The sequence below is a fragment of the Crassostrea angulata genome, chromosome 7 (genome assembly GCF_025612915.1).
Source record: "Crassostrea angulata isolate pt1a10 chromosome 7, ASM2561291v2, whole genome shotgun sequence".
Lineage (NCBI taxonomy): Eukaryota > Metazoa > Mollusca > Bivalvia > Ostreida > Ostreidae > Magallana > Magallana angulata.
In genome coordinates this window covers 24629935-24648342 of record NC_069117.1, presented here as the reverse complement: position 1 = coordinate 24648342, position 18408 = coordinate 24629935, and the positions used below count along the sequence as shown (strand labels likewise).

Genomic DNA, 18408 nt, shown 5'->3' with positions numbered 1-18408 from the left:
ACCTGGGTTGGCCTTGTCGGTACATTTTCTCTGAACTGGATCAAAGAAGCGAGTGGGACATTTATCCATTTTCATGGTCCTGTTCTTGTAACATTCGGCATAATCAGGTTTCCAGAGCAACCAATCAATGGCATTCTTTCCATCAGATAATGTCACACAACTTGGGAGTCTCTTTTTGCAAGGGATGCAACTCTTGTTTGTCGGTGCACATTGGTTTTGATGGTACTCGCCTATCAGGGACAAACGAGGAAAAATTGAACTTTTATAGACTCATTTAATTATAATGATACTTCTTCCAAAGCAAAATGATCGAACAAACTACTCACAAGGTGCTTGTGGCTCCATACGACTATCACAGGTCACATTCTCGAACCATTGGCACGACATGGTGGTCACAGAGAAAAGATCAGGATACTGACACTCCATGGTGTGATTCCCATCAAATCCTGGATCTGAACAATTGATGTATTGGCCGCAGTTGTCCTCTTTTGGTAGCAGCGCTTTGGGATGAGCTGAGCAGTAGTCCGGAACGTCCACTGAAAAGTAAAATTGGAAATTCTTTGATTATTGCGGTTTCCATATTTGAGTCTCATTTTCAAATGAATTTATTTCAATCCGCCGAATCTTTAGTAGAAAGAGTGACACGTAAATCAACAGATAGCTGGTTTACCTGGGGGAACAGATTTCATGCATTTCTTTAGTCTGGGATTGAAATATTCTCCTTGAGGACACGTAGTTATGTTCATGGTTCTATTGGTGTCGCACACAATGTAATCTGCTTGCCATAATTTTCCTGGAAACGCCTCCTGATTATCAGGCAAAGTAATGCAAGACGGCAGACGTTTAGGACAGGGAGCGCAGGACGGGTTGTTGGCTGGACACAGATTCTGAGCATATTCACCTGAATTATACATAATCATTTGTAAATACAAAACACATTACCACATTTTGACGGAACGTCATAATTAGTTATAAAATCATTCAAATACTTGTCCTCATATCCTTCAAAACTCACATGGAGCCTGGGGTTCTGTTCTGTTGTCACAAGTTACAGTCTTGAAATTTTCACATTCCATACTGACAGTGGAGAACAGATCCGGATATTTACATTCCTGCAAGTGACCTCCATAGGAGGAGTTAGATACGGAACAGTTGTAATACTGAGCACAGTTATCTTTCTTCCGCAAAATGGCTTTGGGGTTCTGTTTGCAGATTTCGTCAATATCGCCTAAAGATGAATAAAATGATATTAATAAACAAACACAGAAAGTGATTTCAACTTTTTAAACATGTAATGTAATCAACACAGCTGTGTGTCACACACAGATCAAAATGCGACACTCACCTGGGTTGGCCTTGTCGGTACATTTTCTCTGAACTGGATCAAAGAAGCGAGTGGGACATTTATCCATTTTCATGGTCCTGTTCTTGTAACATTCGGCATAATCAGGTTTCCAGAGCAACCAATCAATGGCATTCTTTCCATCAGATAATGTCACACAACTTGGGAGTCTCTTTTTGCAAGGGATGCAACTCTTGTTTGTCGGTGCACATTGGTTTTGATGGTACTCGCCTATCAGGGACAAACGAGGAAAAATTGAACTTTTATAGACTCATTTAATTATAATGATACTTCTTCCAAAGCAAAATGATCGAACAAACTACTCACAAGGTGCTTGTGGCTCCATACGACTATCACAGGTCACATTCTCGAACCATTGGCACGACATGGTGGTCACAGAGAAAAGATCAGGATACTGACACTCCATGGTGTGATTCCCATCAAATCCTGGATCTGAACAATTGATGTATTGGCCGCAGTTGTCCTCTTTTGGTAGCAGCGCTTTGGGATGAGCTGAGCAGTAGTCCGGAACGTCCACTGAAAAGTAAAATTGGAAATTCTTTGATTATTGCGGTTTCCATATTTGAGTCTCATTTTCAAATGAATTTATTTCAATCCGCCGAATCTTTAGTAGAAAGAGTGACACGTAAATCAACAGATAGCTGGTTTACCTGGGGGAACAGATTTCATGCATTTCTTTAGTCTGGGATTGAAATATTCTCCTTGAGGACACGTAGTTATGTTCATGGTTCTATTGGTGTCGCACACAATGTAATCTGCTTGCCATAATTTTCCTGGAAACGCCTCCTGATTATCAGGCAAAGTAATGCAAGACGGCAGACGTTTAGGACAGGGAGCGCAGGACGGGTTGTTGGCTGGACACAGATTCTGCTCATATTCGCCTGAAATGAATTATTTTTAAATTATGTTTTAAACTTAATTGTGTTATATCTATAAGGGCAAATTGTATATATTGCTATCATACATGTAACAGAAAATACGCGTGGTGACAACTGCTGATAGAAACATATAAAAGAAAAGGTTGGGTTTTTTTTGTTTAAAATTCGAAGAATGTGTATATTATTATTCATACCATAGCCATCCAATTATTTTTGCAATGATATAATTTTCGTTTACTTTCACGTTGCAAACATACAAATAATATCGTTATCATTTACTTTTGGAAACTTTTTAAATCGCACAAAGGACTCGAAAAAACACATGCTTTTAATTTCAGCAAATGTTGTGACAGGGGAGAGCGGATTTATTCTTTATTGCATTATGGTACATACTAGTACTAGTATTGCATGTGACATAATGATAAGGTTTTTACTACAATGTTTTCCTCTTGCGACTTGGTGTTTGAACTTTAGGGAATTCATTTTTTTCTTTTAAAGTTGAACGAAAATAAAAACTGGCTATAACAACTGAAAAATCGAGAGAAAAATAAATAGGCTCAGGTTGTTCATTATTTAAACGTTTTCGTAACTTTTTCGTATGTTGGTCTTGAAATGGCAAGCAAATATATTCGTTTGTATGAATAAATAACCATATGTTACAGTATCGCTTAATTAATTAAACAAAATGATATAAGTTCATAACAAATTGGAGGATTCAACCATTTGTTTCGTGATTTTCAATGAGAATACAGATGTTACAGTATCGCTTAATTAATTTAACAAAATGATATAAGTTCATAACGAATTGGAGGATTCAACCATTTGTTTCGTGATTTTCAATGAGAATACAGAAAAGAATAACATACATGGTGCCATTGGTTCTTTTCTTGTGGTGCAATTAACACTTTTGAAGTCCTGGCACTTGCCATCTTTTACAGAGAATAGATCCGGGTATTTGCATTCCGTTGTCATATCTTGAAGAGTCGTCGACGTGAACAGTTTAGAGCAGTCATAATATTTGGCACAATTTGCAGGATCCGGAATGGCAGCCGACTGGTTTTTTGAGCACAGAAAGTTTAAAACAGCTATCAAACAAAGAAAACATAGATTAAGCAAACTAAAATCAACGAAAAAAAATCAAGAGGCCAGTCTGTCACACTACTAGCCTGAGGTAGAATTTCCTTTTTGTATCACCTAAAAACGTAAGTGTATATCTCTAAACTTTTAATGCCACCACAACCGGGATCAAATATTTATATCTGATTTAAAACAATATGCTGCTTGCATGAGAGGGGTGCTTGTATATTTCCCCTACATTTTCCTATGTAGAATTTCCCTCTTTACATTATTGTGTAGAAATTTGCATTTTTTCATTTGCTTTAATCTCTTTTTTAATGGTCAATGAGGTTCAGTTTAAGTAGACTTTAAATTATTCTTTATTTTAAAAAATATTTGTTTGAAACGTTAAAAGTTTGGTTCGTGTGTTCTTTAGAAAAAAATTCTTCAAAATTACAATATATTTGTAGTTTTTTTATAAGTGCGATTTTCAAAAATAATCGTTTTTTCTCTTTTTAAAAACAAAATTGACTTTTCTAACAACCTCCTACATGTAAATACTATGGTTGAATCTGGCTGAGTGGTTCTAGGAAAGAATATATATAAAAATTGAAAAACTAACGCTGCTGACAACGACAATCTAAACGACGCCGGGGACTCTTTTAAAAATCAAAATGCTGACAAAACGTTAATAAACAAAATGTTGACATTTTAATGCAATGATACTTACGTCGGGAATAATTTTTGCAATCTTTCATCTGGGGATTAAAATATTGCAAATGACATTTCTTGACCTCCATTGTCCTGTTTTGTTGACATTCAATATAATCTGGAGCAAGCTGCTTTCCTGGAAATATCTGTTTGCCATCAGGTAGTCCAACACACGATGGTAATCGTTTTGGGCAGGGTTTACAAGTTGGGTCAGTAGAATTACATTTATTTTGAACGTAATCACCTGCAAAGACACGGTCAAGACAATATGATATTATTAATTGGTAATTATCAAGTGGTAAACAACTATGGCCAGTAGCAATATTGAATTACTGATAGATATAATATATGTTTCTATATATATAAATTATTGCATTTCAAATGATTCCAGATGGAAGGTACGAGAATAGATAAAGTGTTTTACATGGCGCTTGGGCTTCTTTCCTTCTGCCACAACTTCCAGTAACCGATGTAAACGGTTCACATGAGTTGGTACCAGACGAAAAAAGGTCAGGGTATTTGCATTCCTGCAGGTAGGGCTTTCCAAATGCCGAGACTTGCTTGGAGCAATCGTAATACTGAGCACAGTTGAAAGGGTTGGCAACAATAGCTGTCTTATTCATCTGACACACTGCGTCGATGTCCACTGTAAAAAGGGGAACACGTATTCATGAAACTGATGTACCCTTAAACAACATTTCAATACAAAACATTCACTTCAAATGGCGTTTGATTGCGACGACGTATAGAAACCCCTTATCAAATAATTGTCCGCGATTTTATGATAGAGCACTTTTACACAATGCAACATAAGTACCGACTGCAACGTAATCAATTTACCAAAAATTTATCGCTAAAAAAATCAAACCTGGACAAGCTTTCCCCGTGTCACAGGGCTTCGTCTCTTGGCCTGACCCACTACAGTTTTGGCCTCCGTACGCTGGTGTAGGATTGTCGCATGTTCTTTGGCGCGCCATGGTTCCGTTTTCACAGGAGGCTGTGCACTGACCCCAACTTTGCCAGTTTGACCACCCGCCATCAACTAAAGTACAATACACTTATATTATTGCATTAGTTGTGATTTTAAAAAGGAATTTGGATAAAATATCTAAATTGCAAAACATCCTGCTGATATTTCTTTTTGTATGGGAATATGCTTAACCGTAACTAAATCGCATGTACTGTTAATGTGAATCATTTATTCTTATTCTATACATTCCCACCTTGAAGGGGTAACGCACAGTCTTCATCCGTCTCACCATCTTGATCATCATCTTGGGGAAAAAAAATAAAAATCAATTTTATTTTTTGTCTCTGTCTTTCTCGGTGTTTTTTTTTTTATACAGATATTATTTTTATTAATTAGTTTTCATTCTTAACCATGGAAATATTTTGTAAGCACGAGAAGTTCACAAACGGGATTGTATAATCTAATAAACCAGCAGAGAAAATTTGAATAAGTTAAACATTTGAGTCTATATTTATCACTTATATATTTTAAATATACTTAACAGTATACTATATATACGAAAGACGAATAGGGCCACATAAAAATATTTTTATCTCGTAATTACGAGAAAAGATCTCGTTATTACGAGAAAAGATTTCGTAATTACGAGTTAATTATCTCGTAATTACGAGAAAGGATCTCTTATTACGAGAAAAGATATCGTTATTACGAGTATACGAGAAAAGATCTCGTAATTTCGAGAAAAGATCTCGTTATTACGAGTTAATTATCTTGTAATTACGAGAAAAGATCTCGTTATTACGAGAAAAGATTTATATAAAATGGAGCGTGAAAAGACCTCCTAGTCGACTGGATCACCATTTCAGTCTATCTTTTTCTTTCCAGAAACGTCGATTTAATTTTGATTAAATTTTGAATAACATTATTCATAAACTTCTACATAAAATGATCGGATTTGACATTTTATCTTATATGAATAAGTGGAACGAATTTTCAACTTATATTATTATTATTATAAACAGTTCAATCAATTTATTAATCAATCTGCTTTGCTACTTCATCTGCAATTTCTTCAAAACTGCTTGGTCCAATTTTATATCAAATTATGTGTACGCTTTTAAACGATGATTATGCTACGGAAGTTTATAATAATAGACATTGCAGTAGTTCATACACAAGAGAATAGAACAATGAAACGCGCTAGTTTAAGGTCAAGATCTAGTAAATGATTCCAGACTGTCTTTTTGGTGCTAGAACCATTATGACGTCATAATTGATTTGATGAATCTTTTCCCGTATTTTACGGCTTGAAAGGAATTATGTAAAAAAAATTAACAGTATTTTGACATGTTATGTTAAATCATGGAGAAAGTAATCCCGGTACCTATATTCTATTTGACATTAATTTAAAGAGGAGGTCAAGAGTTTGTTTAATGCCGTTTTTGGAGAGACTGTAGGCAATCTAGATATATTTCATTAGTCTATAATGGACAAAACTCCGAGATTTGTTACTTTTATCCTTCATATTTCATAGAAAATGATTGTTTATAACATGCTTTTTCATTATGTTTACCAAAAATTTAGGCCCCGGTACACCCTATGAAACAAAGATATTGTTATGAAGCATCATTAAAAGAATTTATATCTTGAATTTCAAAATCCTGTAGGCACCTTTCATTTACTAGATCTTGACCTTAAATAGATCTTTTCTCGTAATAACGAGAAAATTAACTTGTTATTATGAGATCTTTTCTCGTAATAACGAGATAATTTACTCGTTATTACGAGATCTTTTCTCGTAATTACGAGATAATTAACCCGTAATAACGAGATCTTTTCTCGTAATAACGAGATAATTGACTCGTAATAACGAGATCTTTTCTCGTTATTACGAGATAATAAATCGTTATTACGAGATAATAACTCGTAATAACGAGATCTTTTCTCGTATTAACGAGATCTTTTCTCATAATAACGAGATAATTAACTTGTAATAACGAGATCTTTTCTCGTAATTACGAGATAAAAGTATTTTTTTATGTGGCCCTTTTTGTCTTTCGTATATATATCCGTTATACAGATCTGAGATTTTACCTTTTCGCTAGAAACTTGGATTCAGAGCTTATCGTATATCCTTGATTGGACCTACCTCTCTTGTTGTTACTTGGTGTACATAACTCCTCGTCGATCTTTCCATCACAATCGTTATCTATCCCGTCCCCGGGGATTGGGCTCGTTCTCTTACACGGCTGTTAAAGAAAGGTTTCTATCGTTTGAACATTTTTTATTACATAAACATATACAAATAGTTCTTCATGTAACAACTTACGATGTTCTTATCAAATTACGAGGTAATCTTACCAAGGCTTTTATCTAAAGTCAACTCCTTTGGGCAATTAGTTGTCGAGAAAAAACAGTTCACAAAGTTTCACACCTTCGACCATTAATACTCAGGAGAGAGTAAACTTAGAAGAAAGTAGGTTACACTTAACTAATGCGAAAAAGAGAAGCTTTGTCTCACAAGTCAGCCCTTTTAAGCAATCAATTGTCAAATAAGTACAGTTCCCACTTTGCACGCTTCTGATTTATATTTAGTAACAAAAAATCTTATAATTTAGAGTCAAACTTATGTTAAATGTTATTTATTTATCTATTTATTTGTTTTTCAATTTAGAGGAAATGCTAATTTAGAAAACAGCTTTCAGTTCATTTATCGTTACTTAACAATGGCCTTTATTCTAAATACTATCCCAAAATCACGGAAATGTTGAAGACACCAATATGTTGTCTGGCGGTAAACAATTCCATGTGAAGGTCTTATAGATCAGCAACGTTCATAAAAACTGGTGATGGTATACTTGGCATTACTTGCTTTTAGAATACAGTTGAGGTTTTTTTTATTGTTAAATCGTATGACGAACTTGTCATTGCAGTTTGCCTTTTCCTATGTTTGATGTTTTAAAAGATTTATTAAAAGTTCACGGAGTCAAAAATCTGATATCATTTACTGGCAGTATCAATTAAATTAAAGTTGGCTTTTACACTACCGTAAGAAGGTCAAGACAAGGTCGGTTTTTTTCAAGGATTAACATTTAATATAACTAATCATGTGACATCTACATCTTTTTCTTAAAATAATAAATCACATTTCAAATTATGAATGAATTTAAATCTGTTTATTTATTGATGTTTACAAAAGTTAGTAAAATTTGTAGTTTGTTTGGAAAATTATATTCATTCAATGTAATCTGAATCGTAGTACTTAATCATAATTTTTATTTACCTTACTCATATGTAAAATAAATCTCAAAGATTTTTGTTTAAAACTGAAATTTTAATTTGTTAAAATATTAAGTATATTGCACTTAACGCAAAACAAACGCGGCTCTTCTGCTAAAAATAAAGTCCCGACTAGAGGTTTGAAACTGTTTAAGTATAAAGTTACTATTTAAAATAGTCAAAAATGAAAAAAAAATTGCCTCCCCCCCTCCCTCTTAAAAAAAAAATGATGCCTCGCAAATCAACAATTCTGAGTGGATCTCCAGCAGTCGCGCTGCTTTTGGTAACACCTTTGTAACATCAAATATAGACATCGACATCCACTTATTCTTAGAAACATAAACTATTCATAAAAAAATCTTTAATTGATTGTTATTCAACAGTATTTACTAAGATATTGATTTACATTTTCTAAATTTACTTAATAAAATATCCGTCTAATTTTAAACCTCGCAAAATATGTGCTTCATTACATGAACGATGTCATAGTCACTCTATATTGCCTTGTTATTGGTAATATTTTATATTGGGACTAAATGCTTGAATTTTAAGGACATGGAATTAAACATTGCATTTAATCAAACAATGTGTTCATTTCCTATTTGCTTGAGAGAGAGAGAGAGAGAGAGAGAGAGAGAGAGAGAGAGAGATTTTATCGAAATCAAAAGCTACTTACGGCATTTATTTTAGCCAATCGCATTCCGGTTGGAAATCCATAAGACTCGTGAAAGGCATGTCCGTATAGAAATCCACCAATGAGCGCCGTGGGATCAGTGTTCCGTACAGTATGGGATCCTGCAGAAATGGTAACATAACCACCCACAAGATCAGTTCCTGGAATTGTAGTCCAATGTGCGTTCGATGGAAACGGTTTGTCATCCAAAAGCAACGTATTCCGGTCTGCGTCTTTGACAACGACCATAAATTCGTGTTCGTAGGAATATCCGGCACCATAGTCAGGCCGAGAGTATTGAGGTGTTGAAAAGGTATATTTGGCCCCAAAAAGCTCGTAAGGTGGTATAGTAATCATGGAAGGGTCGGCAGGCTCCGTGGCGTTTTGTTGACTCAATACGTATTGCATTAGCATGACCGGTTTAGTAGATGTAACCATTTTATGTTCGCCTGATGGTATTGATACTTGTACCCATTCTCCGGCTTTTGGAATCTTGATTGGGGTCATGCCTGAAATTGTAACTTCAGTATTGTCCTCGCTGGCGATGATTCGGAAGAAATCCCCGGTAGTTCGTTTTGGAATCGGAACGGTGACAAATTTTTTACCCCACGTATCAACTGGGGTCAACTGTTCTACTAAATGGTCAGCGTATATTCCGGTGCCGATATTTGTTTTGATATTACCACTAAATGCAGCCACTGGTTTATCACTTACAATGTGAGCCCCAGTCAAATCCTGACTACTCTGAAGTTGTAAAGTCTGGTATTTGTCCAATTTCGTATGAATTACTTCCCCAGCTTTATACGTTTTACCCATAAAATCGACCGTCAGGGATTTGTCTTTGCTAGGAAGGGTCACTGTTACCGAGGTGCTGTCCTGAGTGGACGCGACTCCAAGTTCTGTTTTAATCTGAGCTGGACCATAGCAGGCAGCGTAGTACTCGGTGCCTAACGTGTCTACAGGTATCGCACAATACACGTCATTTGACAACGTATCTTTGTTAGCACCATACACCGCTATATCCTGGTCCGACTGTATCAGCAATCCTTTCGAGGATTGGACGCTTCCTACCATTCGGAAAGCCTCGCTTATGTTCACTCGTTGCACCGAGCCGGGATTAACAGTTACTGTTTGGTCTACCCGGGGATTGGCAGAAATGGGTGATTTAATGGTCACACGAGCTGGCGTTTTTTCGGGTGTACTGATGTAAACTTCCAGGGGAAAATTTCGATTTTTCTCTAATTTGAAGTTTTCCATAAACATCAGTACATACTCCTTTCCAATATTGTCCGGTGGGTCTACAGCTACAGATTCAAAGGGCAATAACCAGTTACATGGATTTATCATCAAAAATATTTTTTGAAAACTATATTATGATATCTTTATGATGTTGCAGTGCAACACAAGCATTCGCTTAAAGATTAATCAATACATTATTTTCACTTGTGTTCATAAAACTAAATGGTGTTTTCTATGGTGTTTTCTAAATCAAAACCCCGTAAATAAAATTTTGGTCAGTAAAAATTATAATGATAGTATAGTTATCCCTGAATCTATTTGGTTCTAGAGTAACTCCCGATGTTAAGTCGTTTCATATTACATAACTATGATACCTAAATAATTTAACATTATACATTTATAACACAGGAGTTTGTCTCTGCGGTAAAGTCTACCCTTTAGTATACTATTCGCATGCCTTTCAATGCAGAAACAAGTGCATGTGTCATATAACCCAAAATCTAATCAAAGTCCTGATATGATTTTACTGAGCGAGCAACAAAAGACATTGTTTTACTCACAAGTATAATACAAAACTAAAGTGTTTATTGTCGAGTTTTTTTTAAAGAGAAAACTTACAATGAACTGAACAGACGGCTAAGCCTACGAGCAGCGCAAGTAGGGAGAGGGTATCCATGGTTCACTGAAAAAAATTAAACTTCAACTCAATTCAAAAGATTCTAATGACTCGAATCGAAAAACAAGTGGTCAGTTTAATTTAGAATCTGTAGATAGAGAATATATCGGAACTAGATATATTAAAAAATCGTTAATGATAAACAAGGTATTTGGTGATTGTAGTTCAAAGAATAAATGAATCTCTTGGGATTATTAAGAACTTTAGAAATGGACTAGAACTCAATTCGTCATGGTATAGATATAATTACATGTAACTTTGTTCTAAATGCATTCTATTTTCTTTTCTTATGCATTCTATTTTCTTTTCATATTTTGTTCACAAATTATAACTCCATACAGAGTGTGGTTAAATATTTTTTAAAGGGAGAGAAAGAATAATTCAAATGATAGATTCAAACTCCTTCAGTAAGTATCAAACTTTAAGTTAGCCTTTTTAAAAATATGAATAATCCTAAATAAGATAATTGTCTTATATAAATAAGATTTTTTTGAATAGCTCATAATATGCAACATCGTAGTATCTCCGTCTAAATCTCATTATATGTGTATATATATAATATTTTTGCATGAGAAATAATCGTTTACAGTAGCTGTACATTTTTCAATCATAAAATATATAATCGTCGTTTGATAATGATTTGAAAATTGAAGTGATTTCATGTTGAAGATATTTACCTGTGTGGTCACCCCCATGGACAGTTGGCGAAAATGAGCTTAACAACTGACCCAAACTGTCCTTTTTATTGAGAGTTTTCGGACATATTTAAATAAGGGGCAATAGTCCTCTTCATTTTTCTTCCTCTCTGATCACTCATTAAGGCTCACGCCCGGCAGATAGTATTCATGATAAATTGTCTTTGATTCCATTAGCCAAGTAAATTTGGATAGATTAATTCTTAACTAAACATCCGCGCTATTAGATCAAGAAATGCAGCCACTTTGGCTATCACTGTATGACCGATAGATGTCATCGCCAGTTACATCTTAACACGGGAGATGATAACGGAAGAGTAGCCGTTGATGTTCCGCTGTCGGGAAAACGAGGAGACATTTTATTTACTTCTTTGACCGACGGACTAATTGAAACTAGTGATTAGAAAATGTACCAGTAAACATATTTATCGCGAATTTTCTTCAGTAGTCTCAATTTGCTGGACTTATTTTACGTTAGAAGCGCCACATTAGGCGATAAAAATCGGAACTTTACTTAAACATTACACAATTTACTGTGAAAAACAAGGGGACGCGCTCCAATGTGGGTTCCTGGGTGCAGTTCAAGAGTACTTGTATTCAATTTATATTAAAATTTAACCTCTTACGAAGGTTGCAATCGTTGCAGTTGCAGATCTCATTGTTGTTAAGCAACGTATTTTTGACCAAGCTACACAGTATATTTTTTCTCAACTAGATATTTCTAGTAAATGCTCTTTTTTCAAATACCTAATTGCAACCCATAATTTACAATTTTATTTAAGGAAACCTATTCCAAACAAATATCAAAAGTGTATTTCCAGATTCAGGTTGTCTTCACATCAATTGTCGATAGAAACAGGTCGATTTTATAATATTGAAAGACACAATAGAAACTGTTTTTTATGTTCAAATTCTATTGAAGATGAATTTCATTTTATTTTAATATGTCCCATATACGAAGGCTATCGCAAAAAATACATTCAGCCTTATTACTGGAAAAAACCTTCAATGTGTAAACTTCTGCAACTTTTTAATGTTGAAAATGTAAAGGAACTATGTAATCTGGGTAAATTTATTCACTTTGGTTTGAAATTAAGAAAAGATTTACTTAATGCAAATTAGATGTTGATATCATAGTATGTACACTTCTGCCACATTCTCCTGTTAACCTACCTGTACGTGTATATTGTTTATATTTATTGTACTGATGAGCTGTATAGCTTAAAGTTAATAAAGAACTGAACTGAAAAAAAAATGTAATTTTCCGTAATGATTGCTATACCTTTATACAAGGATAATTAAACCACTGATGAAAGAATTGCCCTGTAAAGTTCGAGTGTCGTTTTCATTATGAAAAAAAAAAACACCTAGTCGCATTGCCATAACTTTCGATCTCAGTCTCACTTTTTCTATACTTTTCTTTAGTAAAAGTTTGGCAGAGATATAGAGTGAGTGAAGTTTTATGGCGCCAATTTAATGTCTTGCGTTAATTAATTCGTCTTTACGTTAATTTTTAACCATCAGTGTAATGTCAATCCCTAATTTTCTTTTAAAATATCTTCTTTTTTTTCTAGATCAAGACTGAATCCAAAATCGTAGGTTTTACGATAGATTAGGCTGATAAGACTGATTAGACTGGGTGATATATAATAATGCACGTTTTAGATCAGCATGCACACAGGATCTGATTAAAAAAAAAAACTTTCATAAATTGAAAAATAATTTTGTCTCAAGTCAAGTTTACATAACATCAATATCAGACTGCGTTAGGCTACACGGGACACTGTATTTTCGTTTTTACCTTCGGCCAACAGGTAAACACATACAAAAATTAAGTATTTGCATAAATCTTCCTATGGCCAAATGACTGTACGTTTAGTAAGTTTACTTTTATTAAGAATTGTTGGGCTCTGCATGCGGACCATCCTTTCTAAATAATTGCTTGTTACTATATATACTGCATGTGCTGCTCAGTATGAATTTAAGGAATTAAGCTGTGTGGTAAATGAATGACCCATGATTTTAAATTTTAAATGCGATAATCTAATTGTAAGTAAAGAAAAATCACAAATGCTTTAGCTTCCATATCTTACCTTATTTGTATACTTTCTTTTATTATTACCTTCTACTCATAATAGAGGTTATTCATAAATATTGGAATGGAATGAACAATAAACTACACTTCAGAAAAAACCTACAAAACAGTACCAGTGCTGTGGTTTTTTTCTACAATGATGCAGCCATTATTTAAGGAAACAGGAATCATTCATTGAGTAGTACGAGGTGATGGGCTTAATTTATTGGATATGGTCACCCCGACCGTATCACCTCACAATATTCAGAGTGATTTCTTATAACTTGTACATGTATTTATATAATTTTCCGCCAACTGTACAGTTAAATATTTAAAATTGTCATTGATGGAATGTATTGGACTATACGTCACAAAATCGGTTCGTACCGTTATCACAGACAAGGACACTTGAAAATGCAAATAGTAAGCAATGATTTGTTTTCTTTAATGTTTCATGTTGGTATGAATATAGCGGATATTGAAGAAAAAACATATAACCAGCTTTATCTGCACTTATACAGCATGAATTGCAGGACTCTACGCACGGAATGACGTTCGAACTTCCAAATAAGTTAAGCTTCCATTTATGGCACGACATATTATGGCTGATTCAGTCTAAGATTGGAGGTACGAATCAACCCATGTGTGCCAAATGAACCTCCCATTTATGGGAGAATTAGGGTTGTTTCTATACTGATCGACGTACATCAAGTTGTCAGGTCAAAGAAAACTGGTTGATCTTCAGGTGGTTTGTTCCCGTTTTGCACACATTTGAAAATTAGGTATCGAAAAAATGTGTGCGAAACGGGAATTTGACCAGGTGATATAATTGCTTAATTGCTATAGTTTATATCACAATTCCTGAGGGTGACCTTCCTGCGAGGGCAATTGACAATTAAAAAAAAAAACCCATCTCTACTCGCAATTAATATTTACATTTATTTTATGTTACAATATAACTTGAATAAAAGCACTTTTACATAATAATTGACATCCATATTCATGAATTTGATTTCAAACATCAATTTGGTCATGAACAGTTTCATTTTCAACATTTTTAAACAAGAAAGATTATTGCGAAAATGTTGAATATGTAGCGCCTTAGTTTAACTTACTGTCTATAGGAATTACATGTACATGCTAAAAGTTTGAAGAGAAAATATCATATGTTAATATTTAATTATTGCTTTTGCTGACATAAATTGAGGAAATAATCGAAGAAAATAGACAAACTGTATGATGGTAAATCGGCAATTTTATATGCTTCAAAAACTGTAAAGACTATTTCACAAAACCTATCAAATGTAGACCTAATTCATGCTCTTTTAACTTTTTTCAGTTTTTGTTGTATCGAATCAATATCAAAATATTTTTTTGACAGATTTTTTTGTGTATTTAACCTCTGATTTGAAAAACTAGAAAGTGACCCGCCATATACTAAAGCGGTGATATCATAAGAACTACTTTCAAGGTCGCTACTTCAAAGATTGAAATATTTTGTGATAAAGATCTGTTTTCTTTCATAATATTCTTTCTGTTGATACCAAACAATCAAAACATGCGTTTTACATAATTTGCAACTAAGTTGTAAAAAGAGACACGGAGTACCCCATATGACTGTCTATGTAGTTTTCCCCTTCATCATATAATTATCCATTGAATCAGCTTTCAATAGGCTTGGGACCAGCAATTTTTCCTAAATCATTTGATTTTATATTTAAGGTAAATGGACAAAAATGTGAAAGTCAAATCATCTTATCATTATTTTTTTATCAATTTGCGGAAATTGAAGACTTTTTAAATATATATCATTATCTTTATTTTATAAAACGAAAAAAAAGATGATAGTTATTATTATTATTAGACCTAAAACACAACAAAATGTCTATATTCTTGTTTTATTGTTAAGGTGCTGATAAAACACAGGTAAAAATCCAGGTAAAATCTTTGACTGAAAGCAGACTATAATTGCTATCACAACACAAATCACACCTATTGTTCTATAACCAATTATCAAATGTGTGCAAAACGGGAACACACCCTTCAGGTCAAACAAGAGCGACCAGACCGCCAGACCAATTTAACGTCCGACGCCCTAAATAAACAAAGCCAACATGTATTTTTAAAAGGAATATTTGTTGGTGTTGATTGCTTCTTCTTAACTACTTACATGAAGTTGTACTTCGCGCGTCCTTGAATGCCAATTAACTGCCTATCTTAAAAGCATGGAAGTGCGTACATGTATTAAGATTAATATAATGTTTTTGTAAGGGGAAGTGTGTATTAAGATTAACATGATGTTTTTGTCAATTAGACGAAAAAGTTCAGTATTTTAGTTACTTCGTTGTTCATTGTGTAGTGATATTAACCGATTTTTTACTTTGTTTTTCCGTGTTTATTTGTCATCGTTGAGATTTTTTATTACTTATTTTGCAGGCCTGCAGGATCGATTTAGAGGGGTGAGGGAGAGAGAAAGCAAACAGGAGATTACTTAAACCTTAAAAAGGACACTCCTTATCCAACGCTCGATTTTAACGGTCTGTATGGTTTCGGAATAGAATACGATCTTTTTCTTTTCAGCACGAGATGCCATTCTCCTCTTGAGTTTACACGGTGGGTGTGATTAAAAAGTAAAAACTACAGTGTTGTACATAATGAATGTCGTATTCATACCCACCCAGTAAATACAAAATTTACAAAAACCATGGACAGACATCGAAAAATATCGAAACGGCTATCGTTACTTGACGCAATCACGAGACACAACTTGTTGAGATTTTTCAAACTTAAAGAGATTTTAAAAAAGGAAAGTCAACGTATGAACTCTTTATAACAACAATAAAGAGATAAATTCACTGGTGTAAAAGCTCAGTGAAGATAATAAAAAAGAGATCGAGGATAACTATGTAAACAGAAATTTCAGTTCAATGTATATTTCAACATTTTCAATTGTAGCTTTTATGAGCATTTCCTCCATTATTTTTTGACAAAACCGGAAAGCAGATGGCAAGTGAACAAACAAATACTAGCTGATGTATGAACAACAGACCGAATTACCAATAGGCTTCCGTGAATGAAACATTAAAATCCGAATATAAAGGTACTTTTGCAACACCCATCTAGGGTTTACATGCACTTTGCTTTGAATTTTTATTGCCAATCTGATTAAAATAGAGATTTCTACATGTATAAGCACTGTTTATATAGAGATCTGTAGTTTAATCATATTGCTTTATCACATTAAGTTTAAAGCAATATGAGCTGTATTTTTTAGAATTTTATTTTGCTGCAAAAACCTGCTAGTGTGATAAGTCTGCCTGTAACTTCAACTTATATGATAAGATTTGAAAAAATCATTAATTTTTGTCAGGAGGTAGATTTCACTTATAAGGAATATATAGCAGATCAATTTTTGTACAGGACGACAATAATTCAATTTTGCTCTAATTAAGGCTTCTTAATGGCTTTTCTCACAAAAACAGAGCTAACAGAAATTTTAAAACCATGATATTTTTTGTCATTTTAGTAGAAAATAACATTTTCTTTAAAAAAAAAAAATAAATTTCAACATGAAAATTGCAGCTCATATTGCTTTAAATAATATTACGGAGCTAAATGGTTTTGGACATATACGGTACTTTGATACCAAGAAATTTAATTCACCTATGCATAAACACTGTACATGTACGAATCAATTATTAAGTCAACATTCCCAGGGGGGTGTTAAGCATGCGTGTATGAAATAAAATATTAAAATATTAATTGTTCATGCAATTCCGAGAAATAATTCATCATAGTCATGCTGCGCAGATCCAGAAAAATTTTCCAGGGGGTCCGAAGGATAATTGTGTTTGCCGGGGGGTCCGACGCATATTTGCGATAATTTTACTATGTAAATTTAATAGATTTTCATTTTAGGGTCCCCCCCCTTGATCCGCGCATGATAGTTTTAAAGTACCTTTAAATTATTTAAAAACCAAAACTATAGACCAAAATCAAATAAAAAAGATCAGAGACAACTTTATCTCGATAAATTAATACTGGTTTAAACGAGTTTTACACATTGATGAGTCGTGTTTGCAAAAATGATTATAGGAACTAATTATTTACCATCCAGAGCATTACTCATGTCAACCCTGCAATGAGGTTTGAAATGTCTCGATTTTTATGGCCAAATATACATGTATATTGTAAATTTTGACAATTGAATACGGTTACAATTATATAATATTTCAAACATGATGTTCTTCCATCCAATAAAATCTCGTGTCCGATTCCACCTCAAAGATAAGGCAGTGCTATTATTATAAAGCAGTATATACATTTGTACTATAGAGAAGTCCAGGGCTGCGTTCAAGATCGTAGCTGCTAGCCTAGCCGCTAGGTCGTAGATTTCTAGGTTTATTGAACGGACCGCTAGGTGTCCGATTTGAAGTTGGAAATATTCAACTAAAGACATTACATTGACCTAGTTTGTTAATTTCAAGCGGAAATAATACATGTTAAGATTCATTATAACTTAAAGGAGGAATAAAATATCACTATATAATTAGATTTCGTGTTTGTTACAAAGTGGGAAATAAGGTGGCCATCTTGAATTCGATGTTTAGCATAAAATATTTAGGCTACGAATATCTACATAGCGGCTAGGCTAGCTTTCCGTTCAACTACTTAGCCCTACGTAGCAGCTACGATCTTGAACGCAGCCCTGATCTCTCACTTCAGCAGCTGTCCTCAATCATTTCCGGACTTTGTCAGTCTTCAAAGACGCATAATTTCAAAAAGAACATAAAA

The 18408-nt window shown here is 33.9% G+C and overlaps 1 protein-coding gene across 1 annotated transcript in view; it reads right to left on the bottom strand.

Annotated features, from left to right (window-relative positions):
* LOC128191254 (uncharacterized) overlaps positions 1 to 9761 on the bottom strand; it is a 61942-nt gene extending 52181 nt beyond the window's left edge. Inside the window, exons 1-11 of the mRNA XM_052863343.1 lie at positions 9042 to 9761; positions 7128 to 7227; positions 4433 to 4654; positions 3108 to 3326; positions 2014 to 2244; positions 1670 to 1879; positions 1346 to 1573; positions 1016 to 1228; positions 671 to 901; positions 327 to 536; positions 3 to 230 (exon numbers count right to left, since the gene is read on the bottom strand). Of these exons, the coding sequence (XP_052719303.1) occupies positions 3 to 230; positions 327 to 536; positions 671 to 901; positions 1016 to 1228; positions 1346 to 1573; positions 1670 to 1879; positions 2014 to 2244; positions 3108 to 3326; positions 4433 to 4654; positions 7128 to 7227; positions 9042 to 9746 (2797 nt within the window). The 5' untranslated portion in view covers positions 9747 to 9761. The remainder of the gene's footprint in view (positions 1 to 2; positions 231 to 326; positions 537 to 670; positions 902 to 1015; positions 1229 to 1345; positions 1574 to 1669; positions 1880 to 2013; positions 2245 to 3107; positions 3327 to 4432; positions 4655 to 7127; positions 7228 to 9041) is intronic.
* Positions 9762 to 18408: the final 8647 nt, after the last annotated feature.